At 43.6% G+C, this 17,497-nt stretch overlaps 1 protein-coding gene across 3 annotated transcripts in view; it reads right to left on the minus strand.

The window, feature by feature from the left end:
- zbtb46 (zinc finger and BTB domain containing 46) overlaps positions 1-17,497 on the minus strand; it is a 62,864-nt gene that overhangs the window by 25,775 nt on the left and 19,592 nt on the right. For 2 of the 3 annotated variants that reach the window (XM_069724771.1, XM_069724753.1), the window contains exons 2-3: positions 15,372-15,595; positions 14,278-15,217 (exon numbers count right to left, since the gene is read on the minus strand). In XM_069724771.1, coding sequence (XP_069580872.1) covers positions 14,278-15,217; positions 15,372-15,557 — 1,126 coding nt within the window. In that variant the 5' untranslated portion in view covers positions 15,558-15,595. The remainder of the gene's footprint in view (positions 1-14,277; positions 15,218-15,371; positions 15,596-17,497) is intronic. The other variant, XM_069724761.1, reaches the window with a different exon arrangement.

Here is a 17,497-nt window from a genome sequence, read left to right on the forward strand (position 1 = left end):
TTTCCCTCTATGATACGAGTACAAGAGGTAAGAACAGTAGGAATCACACTGCGAGGCAAAAAAAAAAGGAAAATCAGAGCAAGGGACGCCCGCACAGAGGACTGTGTTCATCTTCTCTTCCCCCCACTGCAGCCGAGCTGAGCCATTGAGATTAATTGCTTATGATCAAATCAGCAGAAGCTGTGCAAATTAAAGAGCGGGCCACCCTCACCCCTCCTCCCCCTTCCTCCTCCTCCCTCACCTCCACAACATCTCCCACCCACCCCCGGGCCAGACCCAGTGGACATTGCGTGTGACGAGCCGTAGCGCTTATTCAAGGCTACAAACGTGTCATTTCCTCTTCCCCCCAGAGAGGAACATAGAGCGCGGAAAGGGCTCGAATTGGAGCAAGGGGTCAGTCAAATGGCGCACACGCATACGCACGGACACACACACGCACGCACACACACACACACACACACACACACACACACACACACACACACACACACACACACACACACACAGTCAGTGCCCTGAGCAGAACTGCTGATATCTCACCCCCGCTTCTCAAAACTGCTCCTCTCTCTCTCTCTCTCTCTCTCTCTCTCTCTCTATCTCTGTCTATCTCTCTCTAGCTCTCTCATTATGAAGCCATTAGAGAGAAGGGCAGCGTGAGACCACATGACCCCTTCCTAACCTCTGTAACACACCCCTGAAAGGGAGGGAGGACCAGAGGGAGGGAGGGAGAGAAAGGGGCAAAGTATATAAACAGAGTCGGATAGCGAAAGGGGAGGGAGGGAGGGAGGGAGAGAGAAGAGGCAGTGATAAGATGGTGAAAGGAAGAGATGGGGCAAAGGGGGGGAAAAGTTGAGAGTGTAAGAGTTTGAGCCAAACAGGTGAACAGTGAGAGATCACACGGAATAAAATCCACATGGACAGAATTATCTAAAATCTCGTGAGATAAAGTTTTGCCCAGAACTTGAAATATGTGGCCATACAATGAATATTTCTGTATCTACACTTCTAAAAAAAAAAAAAAATTGACATTGTGTCACTGTACCGGCAGATCTTTTTTACTCGCTCCAATAAAACATTTTACGACTCGCTGCTTGATGATTAAAAGTGCTGTTTGCAGTGCGCTAAGTGGAAGGATAGAGAGGATGAAAACATGGTAGATGGAGGAGGTCCGCATGAGTCAGAATAGAAGAGAGAGGTAGAGAGGCGTGTGATAAGTATGCAGTGACTTTAGGAGAAGGGGATAATTTGGGAGTGGAGGGGAAGACGGCTGGGCTGCTTCCTTAGTCGGACAGAGGAATGTAGAGCGGGCGGTTCCCAGTGTGTGTGTATGTGCGTTTCCATGTGTACGTGTGCATTTGTGCCAGACAGGAATCCCTAAACCCCCACAGACTGTGGCTCCACTTATCAAGGCCTAAACAGAGGGGTATGGGGAGGGGGGGGGGGGGGGGGCGAAGGGGAGACGGGTCTGGGTGTCCTGCGCTATCAAGTCCACCTCGCACCCTCATCGCTCCCTTTCTCCTCTCCTGTGCAAAACACACACACACACACACACACACACACACACACACACACACACACACACACACACACACACACACACACGCACACACGCACGAACACACGCACATATTTACACAGAGACACACACTAAAAACCTTGAAGCTGGATGTCTCTGAGGCCAGATGAAGTATGGGAAGGCCAAACAAAAGAAAAAAAACTGCCAGGGTCACAATTACAATTACACCATATACACATGCAAACACACACTCTTCTCTCAATGCCCACCCAAACAACCACGCGCACACGCACGCACGCGAGCACACAGGCGAGCACACACACAGAGCAAACTTCAAATTCATTAAGCCACCACCTTCCTCCTCAGTAATCTCACATTCATTCTGAATTCATGAGGGCCCCTTAAACTTTTTCTTCACTCTGGTCAAGTGTAGTCTCAACTGGGGAATTAGCATTAATGAAAAAAAATAAAATAAAATACGGGTACCCCTGTTGGGGTGGGGTGTGGAGGGGGGCGTGGTCCCACCTGAAACAAGTCCATGACCCATTTCAGATTCAGAGATACTTACATAGGAGAAAGCGGAGTGGGGGCTGAAGAGAGATAGAGATAGTGGAAAGGAGATTAAATGGATCAGATGAAAGTTATTCTTTGCATGCTGCTGCTGGAGGATGAGGGTAGCGAGAGGGAAGAGTTGCTCGGAGAGAGGTGGAAACAATGAGGAGTGAGGGCAGGCAGGTGATCTGGGGCAACAGGGTTGGGTAAGAGAAACAGACAGTGGGAACAAAGGAGAGTCTGGCCTCCTTTTAAAAAACGGTTTCGTGACAAGAAGCAGAGGATATAAGAGAGGTGGAGTCAGGGCGAGCTGCTGCTCTCAAAGAAGAAATATTTCTAAAAGTTGGTCAGAGTAACCCTTTCACAAAATAAACATTGCCAATACAAAAATATTGAATATAGACACCTGAAAAAAAAAATCTAACACTGGCTTGTCCTGGTCACCTTTAACCCAACACAAACAACAAACATTGCTTTTTTTGAAATTTTACAATTGACTGAAGTTGCTCAAACTCAAACTAACTCAGCAGGTTTAAATCAGTGGTAACTAATAAATTTAACATTTATTATAACTACTGTTCTTTTGTAATTAATAAACATATCGACCAATTCCCCTTCTAAATTTACGGTAGTGTGCATTGTGTATTAAACATTTGCATATCAAAGTCTGATACGCTAGTGGACAAGAAGTGTTGGAAAACAGAAATGTAAACTGTAAAGACTGCTATAAGTCACATTTTGGTATGTTTAAAGAAAGAATCAAATATTCTAGAGGAATATAAAATCAGATGGTATAAGTCCTAAATTAAGGGGCCCGTGGGTGGACCATCGGAGTTTACCCGAGTTTTATTGTCCTCGGCTTAAACATCTACACTGCTACAATTAACTTACATAATCATGTGAGATGTCTTTGGAAAGCTATCTGATCAATAAAACCCACTAGTCCTTCCACATCCTTTCCCGAGCCTACAATAGCCAACCAGAGTCCATGTCGAACAGAGGGAGCTTCCTCCCTTCTGTTCTTTACAGATCCAACCAGTCAGAAGCTTCGTTGGCAATGATTAACACTTTGTATCGCCAATGAGACCCTGAACACGAGGATATGCCGCTTCAGTGAGGTTTATACTGGAAACAAAGAGTATCATCCGTAAAGAGAACTCTCTGCATGCAGGTATTTGTTTACAAAAGAATTCAGGTGGAAATTTAAAAAAAAAAACGTTCTGTTCAAACTTCTATAACTCACTACCAGTGGCACCTACATTGATTCTGACTGATGGGGGAAAACTTCACACTGTTTCCTTCTACCAAACTCTTGTGTACTACAAATGGTTCAATAACAGCTTTCAGTTTACTTAAGATATGCCTTGTTTAGGCAATTTTCCTGGAAATTTAAGGGTTTTTAGTTTTTTTTTTAGTAATTTGAAATAATTATAAATGTGGCTATGAAGTCGTTGTTTTTTTTTTTTTTTTTTTTTTAACTTTTGAAACCGGGAGTTTTTTTTTTTTTTTACAAAAGCAAACAAATGGACCCCAGTGATGAGGAGGAAGTTTATCCCACAGTCCTGCGGTACACAATGTGAAATTAAACACACAGACACCCACACACACACTCACAGTCTGCACACAAGAAGTGGCTGTAGCTTCAGTGTATGAGATGACTGAAAACAAAAGTGACAGCGTGAAGTGACAGGATGGTAAGGAAGGTCCAAACAGACAGAGGGAAGGAGGGATAGAGGAGAGAAGGAGGGGACAAATAGTTGTGAAGGACAGATAGTGGCTTCCAGAACTGTCTTCAGTGTCTCTGTAACTATCAAACCCAAAAAGAAACACACACGCGCACACACACACACACACACACACACACACACACACACACACACACACACACACACACACACACACACACACACACACACACACACACACACACACACACACACACACACACACACACACACACACACACACACACACACACACACACACACACACACACACACACACACACACACACGTCCACAGCCCAAGCCATAATTGTCCCCTGTGGTGATTTTGGCCTCTCCCTCCTAGTTTCTCATTGCTGTCGGCCAACTCTTCTGTATCTTTAACACTTTCTTTTTTCCTTTTTTGAAAGAGAGAAGGAGGAGGAGTAGGAGGAGGAGGCGGAGGAGGAGGTGGAGGAGGAGGCGGAGGAGGAGGGGTAAGGGTTGTCACAAGAGAAGGAATAAGGGATGAAGGAGAAAGAAAGGTCTAAAGGAAGGAGGTATGGAGGGGTGTGACAGCGGAAAGGGGGAATGAAGCGAAGGAGGGGAAAGGAGAGAATGAATGTGTAAGAGACTTTGCCCTCCAGCAGGAACACTCCCACGATTGTGTGTACTTTGTGTTACACGTGCATGTGTGTTTGTGTGTGAGCTGTGTCACAGCCAAACCGACACACCCACAGGCTGTAGACCTTTATATCCTGTTAGGGTTGTCCGTTTGTCCAAACATCATGCACCCCCCCCCCTACCCCCACCTCCCCTCCGCCTCTTCCTTGTCGCTCCCCTTTTCTAACTGGTCTGACGGGGGTAGAGGCCGGCCGCCGAGGGAGTGGGTACAGTAAATAGAACAAAGCCACCTTTCTAAAACAAACAGAGTGGGAAAGAGGAACTTCAGGTTGACTGAAAATGAGAGAGAAGGCGAGCACAGATCCAACTATGAGCTTACCAGAAAGTACTTTATTTTAAGGTTAAACTCTTCACTAAAGTTACTGCTTCTGCTTCTTCCTGTCAGTCAGTCTGCCAGTGGATATGTCTGCCTCTCCTTCTCTCTCTCTCTCTCTCTCTCTCTCTCTCACACACACACACACACACACACACACACACACACACACACACACACACACACACACACACACACACACACACACACACACACACACACACACACACACACACACACACACACACTTTACTAGTCTCAATATCCCGGCTGCTTGCGCTCGACTAACTCTTGGTGAATGCTGGGTACAGTGTGACACATAAGCCACAGTGAGCAGTGCTGCCAGGCTCACGGCTACAGGGCCCATTACTGACTGTCAGATCACTGGAGGAGTGAGAGAGAGGCATCGGAGCTCACATCACATCACATCTGATATCTCTTAAAGAGGAGCCTTGTCATAGATCCCCCATCGAACAAGGAAAGAAGGAGGCTATACTCGTATATGCGTAAAGCTCATTGTTTTTCTTTTTTTTTCTTTTTTTTACAGGTTCCTGATTAATTATTTTATTTCAGTGAAGCAGATGGGTTTAAAACTTTATTTTTTTGATTACTTCAGTTTGTGTTTAAAGTCATGGTCGTTCTAACGAATCTGTCAGTACACACACAGACAGAGTGCCTTACTCTTCTGAATATATCATTATTATCAATAATCTATTGTGAATAAATGTTCTTAAATTTAATTAGACATTATTCAACAAAAGTATTAGTTTGTTTTCTTCAATATACAAGCAACTGAGTGATAGTTGTCTGTACATCCATGAGCGCACTAGCTAATAGCTAATTCAGCATATGCATTTAATTGTGCCAATCAGTAGAAATGTTAGCAACTACAGGCAAAGAAACAAGGACGATGTTGTAGTCCACATACCACACACACATTCTACTTCCTGTTTAAAGCTCCCAAAGCAGTATGGGAACTGTGGTTCCAAAATTAATACCAAGATTATTCGACAAAAGGAGGCCAAATAATAAAAGGAATCACATAATACATTTTTTTAGAGATCTCGCTCTTTACTTTCAATATCTTGACATTATAGTCGAGGTTTGGGTAACAGAGCTATGTTAATTTTGTCTGAAACCCTCTGGTTTACACAATTTGTTCCTATAATAGAGAGTAAAGAGAAAATGGGAGAAAAACACAGATGTCATGCAGAATATTCACCAACTTAATACTGAACCCCTTTAAGGAAAAAACAAACATATTAATGGTTAAATTATAGTGTGTTTGCAATGCAAATATTATATAAAACCTCTGGTTTTACCCAGATTTTGGCATTATTGATGTTGTAGGCACCCAAAAAAAAATTGACAATTTTAAGCTGAAATCGTGTAGTACTCCGTCCTAGATGTGAGAGGAAAAGTGTGTTTTAGAAAGTAAACAGAAAAGCAAAGACAAATGGTCCAAAACCCCTAAAGCATCATCTTCCTTTAAAGATGAAATGGAGGATTAGGATAAATAATGAGAGTCAGAGAGGATGCGGAGGGTATCCTCATGCCTGAATGTATAGGTCTGTGCGCATGTGTTTGATCTAGAAAGTTAACCACAACCATTTCTATATCCATGTATAGATACCAGAGGTGTGCACGATGGAGTTTTAGGAGCTTGATGTGTCTGGGTTGAGTTTTTTCTGTGGGGGTGCTGCTGTGAGTGATCAACCACAAAAACCTCCCAACCCACCCCTGCGTTGTGCCAACGGGATATCCTGTCAAGGTGCATTCTGGGTATTTTAATTCTTAGACCTGAGCTATCAATGCCAAGAAGCGTGTGTGTGAATGAGTGCGTCGAGTTAAACCACATACCTGTTGAAATGAAATGTAAGGATTGCACATATTTTTTTTTAGAACTTTTGTGTCATGCGTGTATGTGTTTACATACTTGCTTTTAAGTTAGAGGGTGAGAGTGTCCATTATGTGTGGGCTGTGGCTGACTGAAGCACACACACACACACACACACACACACACACACACACACACACACACACACACACACACACACACACACACACACACACACACACACACACACACACACACACACACACACACACACACACACACACACACACACACACACACACACACACGGGCCCAACCCAGGTGCACTCACACACACACACACACACACACACACACACACACACACACACACACACACACACACACACACACACACACACACACACACACACACACACACACACACTTTTTCCTCCTCCTCCTCCTCCTCCTCTTCTCCACCCAGCAATCTTTCTCTGGCCTGTTCCAGGGGCAGGAGGCAGGGAGGTGGGGGGTGCTGACGTTTTGGAAAAAAGCCACGGTCAGGAGTGGGGAGGGGGCAGCTTCCTGTCCAAAATGATTCTTTTAAAGCCAGAGAATTATAAATAGAGCAGGTGTCAGTATAGAGAACTAAGAGTGAGAGAGAGAGAGCTGATTCCAGAGAGAAAAAGACAGACAGCAAGAGTGTGAAAAATTGTGTGAATGTGTGTGTGTGTGTGTGTGTGTGTGTGTGTGTGTGTGTGTGTGTGTGTGTGTGTGTGTGTGTGTGTGTGTGTGTGTGTGTGTGTGTGTGTGTGTGTGTGTGTGTGTGGAGTGGTGTGGTGTGGTGTGATGCTGTGTTGGAGTAGGAGAAGGGGCTTTTAGCTGGTGGACTGCCCATAATGTCCAGCAGGATGTGAGGTCATATGACAAACATGGCTGGTGGGCGGTGGGAAATGATTGGTTACTACAGTGATAGTGGAACTTTTTTTTTCTTTTTAATTTAGTGGGGACCAAAATGGAGGTTCACATGAGGGAGGGAAGAGGAAAAAGGGGGAAAGAACAGTATTAAAGTAGTCGGTCATAACTCCCAAAAGATTTTTAAAAAAATTAAAAAACAACAACATACAAGTGAGAGATGAGGGGGGTAAATGAGTTTGTGTGTGTGTGTGTGTGTGTGTGTGGTAGAAGTGGACAAAAAGGGGAAGCAGAGGATGGAGGCAGCAGGGGAAACTGAGGGAGGTGGGGTGAGCAGGCCACAAAAGTCAATAGGGTGGGAGGAAAGGGCTGAAATCATCTATGCAGTCAGAGGACAAAGAAGCAGAGCAAATAGGGGGTGGGGGAGTCAGAATGAAGCACAGAGAAAGGCCCGGAGTACAAAGACAGCGAGAGTCAGAACTGATAATAGACTGACTCTGGGAGAAGTGAGAAAGATGAGCCACAAAAAGAAAAAAGAAAAATATATAGTGAGGAGAAAATACAGGAGGAGAGGCCTCAACATGATGTAGCTACCTAACCCATCGTGTGTCAAACACTGAGCCATGAAGAAAAGGGGTTAAAAAATTAAGTCCACATTCTGAAATATTAAATCTATTTTGGTTTTTTAATGAAGGAGGAGTGAATTAGGGAGGAAATATGAGAGTAGATTATTAAACCAAGACCGAGGAGAAGGGAGAAGAAAAAGTGGAGAGGTGTGCGAGGGGTGAGGGGGCTGAAATCTGTTCACGGTGTTTTAAATATTAAACCTATTTCAAGTTTAATGAAGTGCAAATACTATGGGGAGAGTCTTAACTGGAATACAGAGAGGAAGGGGGCGAAAGGGGGATCCGATTCATTATTTCAAGTGTTCACCTTTAGACTGCCGAGACTTGGGGAGAGGAGCACAGGGAGAGAAAGAGAGAAAAAAAGAGAAAGTTTTATGCGGAAGTGCAAACTGGAGGGCAGATTTGAGAGCACCTGTCTGCGGGTCCCAGGTGACTCCAGGAGTCTCCGGAGCTCGAGAGAATGAAGATCTGGATTCAAACAAGCTAATACATGCAACGCTAACTGCAACGCTCCTGAGCTCGCCGGAATAAACAGGACATGGTTCTACAGAAAAATGATTTCATTTTTTTTTTCGGTCTGTCTCTGTGGGCATATGTGTGTGTTTTCTGTCTGTGTGTTTTCTGTGTGTGTGTTTTCTCTGTGTGTGTGTGTGTGTGTGTGTGTGTGTGTTTTCTGTGTGTGTGTTAGTGGTTGAGAAGGGGAACTCTGAGGCCACAGAGCGGAGAGGAAGAGAGTCAGATAAAGATGTTGGGATTTTAAAAAAGATTCTCGATGTAATCAATGTGCAACAGCTAGAGGGAAATGGAAAGAACAGCCCACGTGTGATTGAACTGTTCACGTCTACATAATCAGATGCTCTAAGCTGTGTGTATGTGAGTGTGTGTAGATCACACTGGCCATGTACCGGATTGCCAAAATCCCCCAAGCTGCCACTAAAGGTCACCATGTGTGTGTGTGCGTCTGCCTGTGTCTGTGTGTGTGTGTGTGTTTGTTTTAATACCAGCAAAAAACACAAACAAAAAGTATTTCCAGTGCTGTTATTATGTGGGATAAAGATCAAGTTGGTGTTTGCCCCAAGTATAAAGGCAGTAGGAAAGAAATCAATCGTTAACTCATGTTTTCACCAGCGCTGGCTTCTTCTCTGTCTGAGGGAGAAGGTGCCAAAGAGAGAATGAGCTCTGCCTCCAAAATGACAGATCCACCTTTTGAAGAGGTGACACTTACTTTGATAAAATAAATAAAGGCACAGAGTGTAAAGAAAATGTTAAAAAAATATCAAATGGCAGAAGGTTTGTGGACAAAATGACACATTTACAGACTGAAATACCTGTTTTTGAAATACTTAGTCATAACTTTGATGTTATTATTTTCTCATGTATTGCTATTTAGATCTCACCATGATGTTTGGAGACACCTAAAAACTACAGTATATATGTATGGATACATGAGTTTATATTTATTATATATATAATTAAGATTGGGTTTGAGGTACAACTTCTTTCATCTAACCTGTTTGATATTTTTCTGTTCATTCAATAACATGTCAGAAATTAGTGCAAAACAAACAATGTTGCGTTTCTTAGGCTTGTTTTGTCAACAGACACAAAAACAAAGAATATTCATTTTACAATCAAACAAATAGAAAAAAAAACCTAGCTAGAGCATTGAAATATTTGAATATTTTGCTTGATGAATGAATAAATAGTTATCATTAGATTTGCTGCCAATTAATTTCAATCAACAAATTGATTCATAGATTCATTGTTTTAACACAACATGGATTAAAGTCAGGCTGATATGAGGCATCAAAGAAAAATATACTGAATTGTTAGAAATTTTTTGACTTTCCTAGCACTCCATCTAGATTTGCAGGTGCTTTTTCATTCGGGTCTGGAAAAAGCAGCGGGGGCCAAGCTAAAAATAATTTAAGGTAATTATTTAAAGGTTCAGGACATAAGCAGGTGGGAGAAGTACAGACTATTTAAAACTCTCTTCCTCAAAAAAAAAATTGTCACCTCTAATATAGCATTGTGCAGAAAAAAAAATATACACATGATCAGATCAGTGAAATGCAAACGCTGCTGATTTCTTTTCCCAGCTTCACAAGCTGGGACAAGGTGAGTCTAAGAGGCAGGGAGATCAAGCGTTAGCGAGACAGAGGGAGAGAAGGATGTGGAGTGCTTACTGGTCTCAATAATGACATCAAGTGAACATAGCAGATGTTTGCAAGGGAAGGGGATCTAAAGAAAACAAATCCTAATTCCTGCAGCTGTTTATGTCAACACAGGCACATGGCATTTTCATTCAGATGCTTAGAAACGGCTGGGCGCTGAAACACTGAGCCTTTACACGACCATATTTTATCCTTATATTACAGTATAATCCAGTGAAATCCTTGGTCAGGCAGCCCCTGTGTTGTATGTCATACAAGCGTTTCAAATAGCAAAGCAGGGACACTGATTACAGATGAATGAGAGAGAGAGAGAGAGAGAGAGAGAGAGAGAGTGTCTCGGCACTTCTCATCAATAAAGAATGAAGCAATTAAGCTAATCTCAGACTGAAGGTGCCCTTTCTCCTTAATACCAACCATATCCCTTCATGGAAACCAACAACTGGACTTCATGGAAAAACAGCCGCCCCACCACACACACCAACAGCCCCTAAACGTAATGGCACAACTAACACTAAACTGCTGACCTTCTTCTTCACAAAAACTGCTGAAACGATTAGTCAATTCATCTTTTTCTGATCTCACAGCAGATATCTTGAGATGTTATATAGCAGACAAAGCACAGGTGTAATTAATTACATTAATAATGGATGCATCCTATTTAGATGTCTGGTATCGTGCCGGCTTTCACTACTTTCCCACTACTATGACTTCCTGGGACATCTGATACAATAGAGCCATCCTTGTTGTTATTATTTGCTCTTCCTGCTCCGACCACTCAGTGTTTGCGATAAAAATAGTCCAATAATGTTCAGCAGAAACTTGGATGACTATTTTGGTAATAGATAATTCCTTTAATTCATTTAAAAAGTAAACATTGCAGATTCCAGCCTCTAATATGTTAACATGTTATCTAATTTGTGTAATTGACAGTTGGATGAACTTCTTTTTGTTTGCTTGGAGGTACTTTTCCATCACACCAGTAAAGGTAATCAAGTAAAGACTGAATGACTGTAATTACAGATGTTATTGCCTTAAGAATACAATGGTCATATTATTAAATAATGCAGCGTGGGCTTTCTCTTTGCAGGGAAAATGCAACAATCACAGCAATATGTTGTATTATGTGCATGCTTTATAATTGTTGATTACATTTGTGATAATGATGAAATTAATCTTATGTTATTTGTTCGCCAGTGCTTTCAGTATTTCAGCATTCAAGCAGCAAGTCACCGGCAACCCACCATGAAGTCATTCACCGGTTTGTGAGATGCTGTTTGAAGCTTTGATTCTTGTCCCAATTTCAACAATGATGATTATTCTATCAGATGTGCCAGTAAGTCATGACAGTAGGCAAGCAGGCACAGTGACCATATTTGGACAAGAGGGTGGAGTGACCTGATTGAGAACACTATGCTTGGCCATCTATATCAGCGACCTGACTGCACTGCAGTGTCAATCAAATCAGGCACACCTCCAAACATACCTGTTTATGGCCTAATATAGAATTAATTATCAAGGACCACCAGTGATTGGAAGGAGTGAACATAGCGAGTAACACCACAATCACTTGTGGAAATGTTTTTTGGATTTTGGATTTTATGAGAAGCTTTGCTATTTAAATGGGAGATGGAGTTTTTTGTTGTTGTTTTTTTTAGCCAGCCTAGTGGCTTTCACTGGTATTGCACTTTAATGCACTTTCACTCTGGCTTCACTACGTCCATTTTTATAGACAGTCTATGGAAGCGACTGATCTCAAGCGTCACACCTTCTCAGCAGATCTTTGCTGTCTACCTCACCAATGTTCACATGCTGTGTAATATTATAATTGGAAACTTTCAATACAAATGTACATCATGACTCTTTCATATATCCATACATTTAAATTTTGATATTTGACTGCAGGTTAAAAAAAAAATCCTGGACTTAAGGTGACATAAGCCCACAGACATCCTGTGTATCTTTGACTCTAACTTAATGAAACTAGAATAACTTATGGACATGACATGATCGAAGAAGGAGACCACTTCCAGAACTGAAACATCACACCTCTCACCCCTAATGCTCCGAGACCAATAATCACCTCACTGAACCTGTTCAACAATCCCCCAAACCTTTATTAAGCACACAGACACCACCCCCGTGCAAACTGACTCAACACACAACAGTGAAACAAATCCTGATACAGCTACCACTCTCAAACGTCATGTAAGGCGCTGGTAACATGATGTTTTACTGCTAAATGGCAAGGCCCTCCCTCTGAAGGAGAACCAATCCTATCTTTCTTCACCATTTTGAGCCCAGTCCCGAAACCCAGTTGAAAGCGAGGGTAATGGTTGTCTTTTGGCTAGCACCAGGTGAGTCTACACCATCAGCAACACTAGACTTCCTCTAACCTTTAGGTGAGAAAACACCTCTCTTATTAATGACTGTTTCACCACAGCCAGACTTAAACTTTACTTTCTACCACAGTACTAAACCATGGACCTAGCCAGTGTGCTTAATAGTGCCATTTTCTATGTGAATGCATGTGATTATACATCTGTGTGTGTTTGTGTTCCGAAGCTCAGGACAAGATGTACTTTGGCACCGTAATAAGGTCTGACTGCAGGTCACAAAATCTGGGACTTAGGACACTTAGAGTTAAGAAGACAAACCCTCATAAGCCCAAGCGGATGCTCTGTCCAATCCGCATTTCTTTTTTGTCGCTCTGTTTTTCTTCTCTCTCTCATTACCCCTCTCATCTAACACTCTCTTTTCCTTTTCCCTCCTCTCGCCCTTTCCAGAAGGTCCTTCCCTAAACCCCAGAGAGAAGGGGGAGGAGCCAGGCATGGCGAGGACGCGCTGGTAATCCGTGCAGTGACCCAGGTCAATTCAATTATCCTGTTTTCTTTCGCTGCACGACGCGTGTGCCCATTTCACAGCCAACTCCCTTAATGCGCCCAGGATTAGCTTCTCTTACTTTTAATGATCTACCTATCGACGCCTTGGGCCCCGCAGCACACACACACACACACACACACACACACACACACACACACAGACACACACACATGTAGACGCACACACAGGTAAGTTTTTTCATGTATAAGTTTTAGTGTAAAGGAATTCACTAAACAATTCTGTAAGGCTGAGGATCAAGTGAGGCTCTCTCAAAATAAATATGTGTTCATGCGTGTGTTTGTATATGCATTTGCCTGTTTATGTGGGAGTGTGGCTTACATAAAATGCAATACGGAGAGGATTGTATTATCCATCTGCATTTACCCAGGCTTCACCTCACACCTCCAAGATTTAAGATAATCACCTTAGGCCTAACACGTTAGTGTGTATAAGCTCGCTAATCTCAACCCCGGAGGAGGAAAAGAGGTCATTTTATACTAGTAAACTGCGCGGATGGCTGACATGCATTGAAATATCCACGCAAGACTCATGGTATTAAGCACTACTGTAATGTACTAAGTGTCATGCACACTTTCTCGCACACAAGTTCAACAAAAGTCAACAAAGCAATTTGATTTCTTTCATGCAACTGAGGGCCAGTTGGTTTGAAGGTGTCTTTTAGATAGTAGATTTTTCAACAGTTGACATGACACTCTCACCCAATTATCTAAACTTATCTTATCATCTCACCAGGCATTCAGTAATTAAAATGACTGGATAACTAACTAAATAGGAGACAGCTTTATGAAACTGAAGCTACTTCAGGAAACTCCACAGCCTCAAAGTCAAATCAGCACAGCAAAGTCCTTTCCCACGTGGAAGGTCTGTCTTTTGGCCTACCTCCATGCTAACAATTTTGAGATCAAGTTCAAGCTAGCCCCACCTGCTGTTATGACATTAAACTGATCTACCACCAAATCACTATAAAAAATACTTTTTTGACCTCAAAACATATGGCTTGCTTTCGTCTTTGCTGCAACAGCACTTTCTACAGACGGGAGACGGTGGAGACTGGTACAGGTGTGTTAGCCTTACCTGGGATATCCTGTCCACTGTAGCTCCATCCAGCTACAGCCAGCATGGAGGGCAGAGGAGATCCAGGCCTACTGTCCCTGTCTCTCTCCCTGTCCCGTTCTCGTTCCCAGTTCCTCTCAGCCTGCTGGGTTATGTGTCGGACTGTGTCCTTGTTTTTCCTGTTCTTCCTCCGCCCTGACCCTGACAGGGGTTGCCAGGGTCCTTCTCCACCTCCTCCACCTGCCCCACCAGCCCCTTGCTCCCCCAGGCTTTGGGCTGCACCCCTGGGAGTGTCGCGGGGATGGGAGGAGGAGGCAGGGGACACCTGTTCCTCTTTGACAGTGACAGGCCTATAGTCATGTGGCCAGGCGGGCTGGGAGTCGTGGCAGGCTTCCTCCTGGCTCTCATGGCTCTTCGGGGGTTCTTGGTCCTCCTTCCCGTACGTGCTGCCTCCCTCGTGGCAGCTGGCGATGGCTGAGTCCCCAGAAGAGTTGGCCGGGCTCGTGCGGCGTGCCAGCCAGGGGGAGGTGCTGCGACCAGACATGATGGAGGCCAGGGCTTCAGAAGCCATGCCCACTATCCCTCCTCCTCCGCCTCCTAAACCTGCTCCCACCACACCCCCTGCTCCCGCTATACCCACTCCTCCTCCGCCGCCACCAACTCCTCCGCCTCCACCAAGGCCAGCAGCAGCAACAGCTCCCATTTCAAAGTCGGCCAGTTCGTCAGCCATCTCGGAGCGGATGCTGATGTCCAGCGCAGCCTTGATGAAGCTGTGGCAGGCCTGGACAATGTCTGTCATCTGCAGGTAGCTGGCGGCTGACATGACCTCGATCACGTTCTTACTGGTGAGGGCGAGGTGCGCTGAGTACATGAAGTCCAGGATGGCTTTGAAGCCTGTCGCTGTGACAATGTCCAGGTGAGTGACAGTAGTCTGGTGGTGAGGCTCTGCCCCTTTTTTAACCTGCGGGTGAAGAGGAGGAATTGTTTACAGAAGTGCTTTGTTGTTTATTTATCTCATGCCGAATAGGAATAAAGCTTTTTTATAACTATGATATGAGAGAAAAACAAGTGCATAACTAATCTCCCAACCCGTCCTTCCCACTGAATATCCTCACCTGGCAGTAGAGAGTCTTGAAGTAGCGTGAGGAGCCCAGAAGGACATTCTTGTGGGCTTTGAAGATCTTTCCGTCCACAATGACACAGGCGTCGCAGAGGATGCCGTGCTGCCTCTGCTCATTGAGCTCTCTGAGGAGCTGACGGTAGTGAGACGAGATCTCCATGTCCTCCTTCCTGTTGTTCATCTGTGTAGCTGAACAAAAGCCTCTCCTCCAAATGTCTGCTGGGAATTGAAAGAAAACAACACACAAATCAACTTAAGATGTAACATGTATCAAAGTATTATACAAGTACGCTGCGCCATTAAATGTACACTATGGACATTTGATTGCTGTAATTTGACAAAGATGTACGGCAGCGGATATGTAGAGCACAAGTGCAATGAAATCTCAGTAAATTTCTAGAGATGAAAATAACATGGTAACATATGATAACATAGGTATTTCTTTTTTGAGTCCATATATATGGCTGATAGCCAAGGCAATGCTCGAATCCTTGATTTCATTTTAATGTAACGGAGGAGAAAATAAGTGAATTTGACTGAGCCACTCCTTTAAAGATGAGCCAGGGTAAGGATATGTCAGTAATGACTGTGACATAAAAACAATGACATCAATAGAAACCACATCTCAACTGCTGTAGTTTGATGTCTAAAAACAGCCCAGTAACAAATAGTCAAAAATCTGTGTTTAAACCGTGTCTGACAGGTTCGTTTATGTGTGCGTGGGCGTGTGTGTGAGACAGAGCGTGTGTAAGCTCATTAAAAATGTCAGTTAAAAAGTGTAACACTTCCAGAAAACTGTTTTGAGGGAGAAAAACACCTCATTTAGTACGGACCACTTTAACATGAGATTTATCAATAAACACGGCCCCAGTTCCTTGTTATTTTTTTTTTCATCTCGCTTCGACTGTGAATATTCAGTCACCTGTCTAGTTAAGACGGAAATTTACTCTTGAACCTTCACCTCAGTGTTTCTGATCTTGCACAGTTCAGTCTAAGTTGTGAACACAGAGTTTTTCTGAAAACTACAGAGAAAGGACTCTTAATGACAATTTGTGGAGCTGTTCAACTGTCAGTGAATGAAGATACAACTTTCAGTACTCATTGACGTGATTCATAGCGGCGTGACAGGAATGCTGCCATAGTTCACCTTTACAAAATAAAAGCCATAGAAAAGCTCACGATTTGAACGTTTACAATCTATTAGCTTGTCTATTTTCTGGCTTTTGGACGCTCAAATATTGATCTCAGATGTAAGTGGGTTTTTGCTTGAGTGTATATAAAACATTATACTCTGTGTTTTTTTCCGTTGTGTAGAGGTTATATACATATAAGACGCATCGTGTGCTCACACACAAGAAAAGGGATGCAAGAGGAGGGATGCAGGAAAAGGATACAGCGAGGGGAGAGCAGAATGAGACAAAGGGAGATGTGAACATCGCTGTGTTGAACCATGCAAGTAGGTGGCGGAAAAACAAAGAGAAACCACATAAGCCAGAGCAAACATAAACATGCGCACACACACACACTCAGGCAGTACATTAGCCAGAGCATTAGCAGCCGCCGCTCCTGCTCTTGTCTTGGTGAGGGCTAAATCGCGGGGACGCAGAGTGTTACCAAACGCAGCAGTGATTTGTTTTGGGAACGCCACAGCTGTCAGCTCTCATGGGCCATTCTGAGAGATGACAGCTCGGGTTGGCCAAGGTGACAGCAACGTTTGCTCGGGGGCCGGCACACTTCAGGTCATGTTTAGCAAAGCTCTGCTCAACCTGATGGCTTGTAAGATCAGATAAATCCACAGTGTCTCCCACGTCCACTTGGACAAACACACCTCCTATGAACAGCAGTGGACAAGCGGATGGAGTGATGGTGACAACTGCTGAAGCCTCCCTTTCATGGGGGGGAAAAAAATAAATCGATCAATACATGGCTCAAAACCTTTCACTTTGATTGGTGTTTCTTTAAGTCATAGAAAGAACTGTGGGGAAGAAGAAACTTGAATGTGAATGCAGAATAACAGTGTCCCTCAGAGTCTCAAAAGGCAAGTTTTGATGCACAGGTTTTTATCCTTCGGCTAACAGATTTCTGAGAAAAAAAAAAATCTATTGGCGGTCTAACCTTGAG

This window comes from Brachyistius frenatus, unplaced genomic scaffold (assembly GCF_029030835.1).
Source record: "Brachyistius frenatus isolate BFR_SWC_R1_liver_20210118 unplaced genomic scaffold, ASM2903083v1 Contig_6, whole genome shotgun sequence".
NCBI classification, from domain to species: Eukaryota; Metazoa; Chordata; class Actinopteri; family Embiotocidae; genus Brachyistius; species Brachyistius frenatus.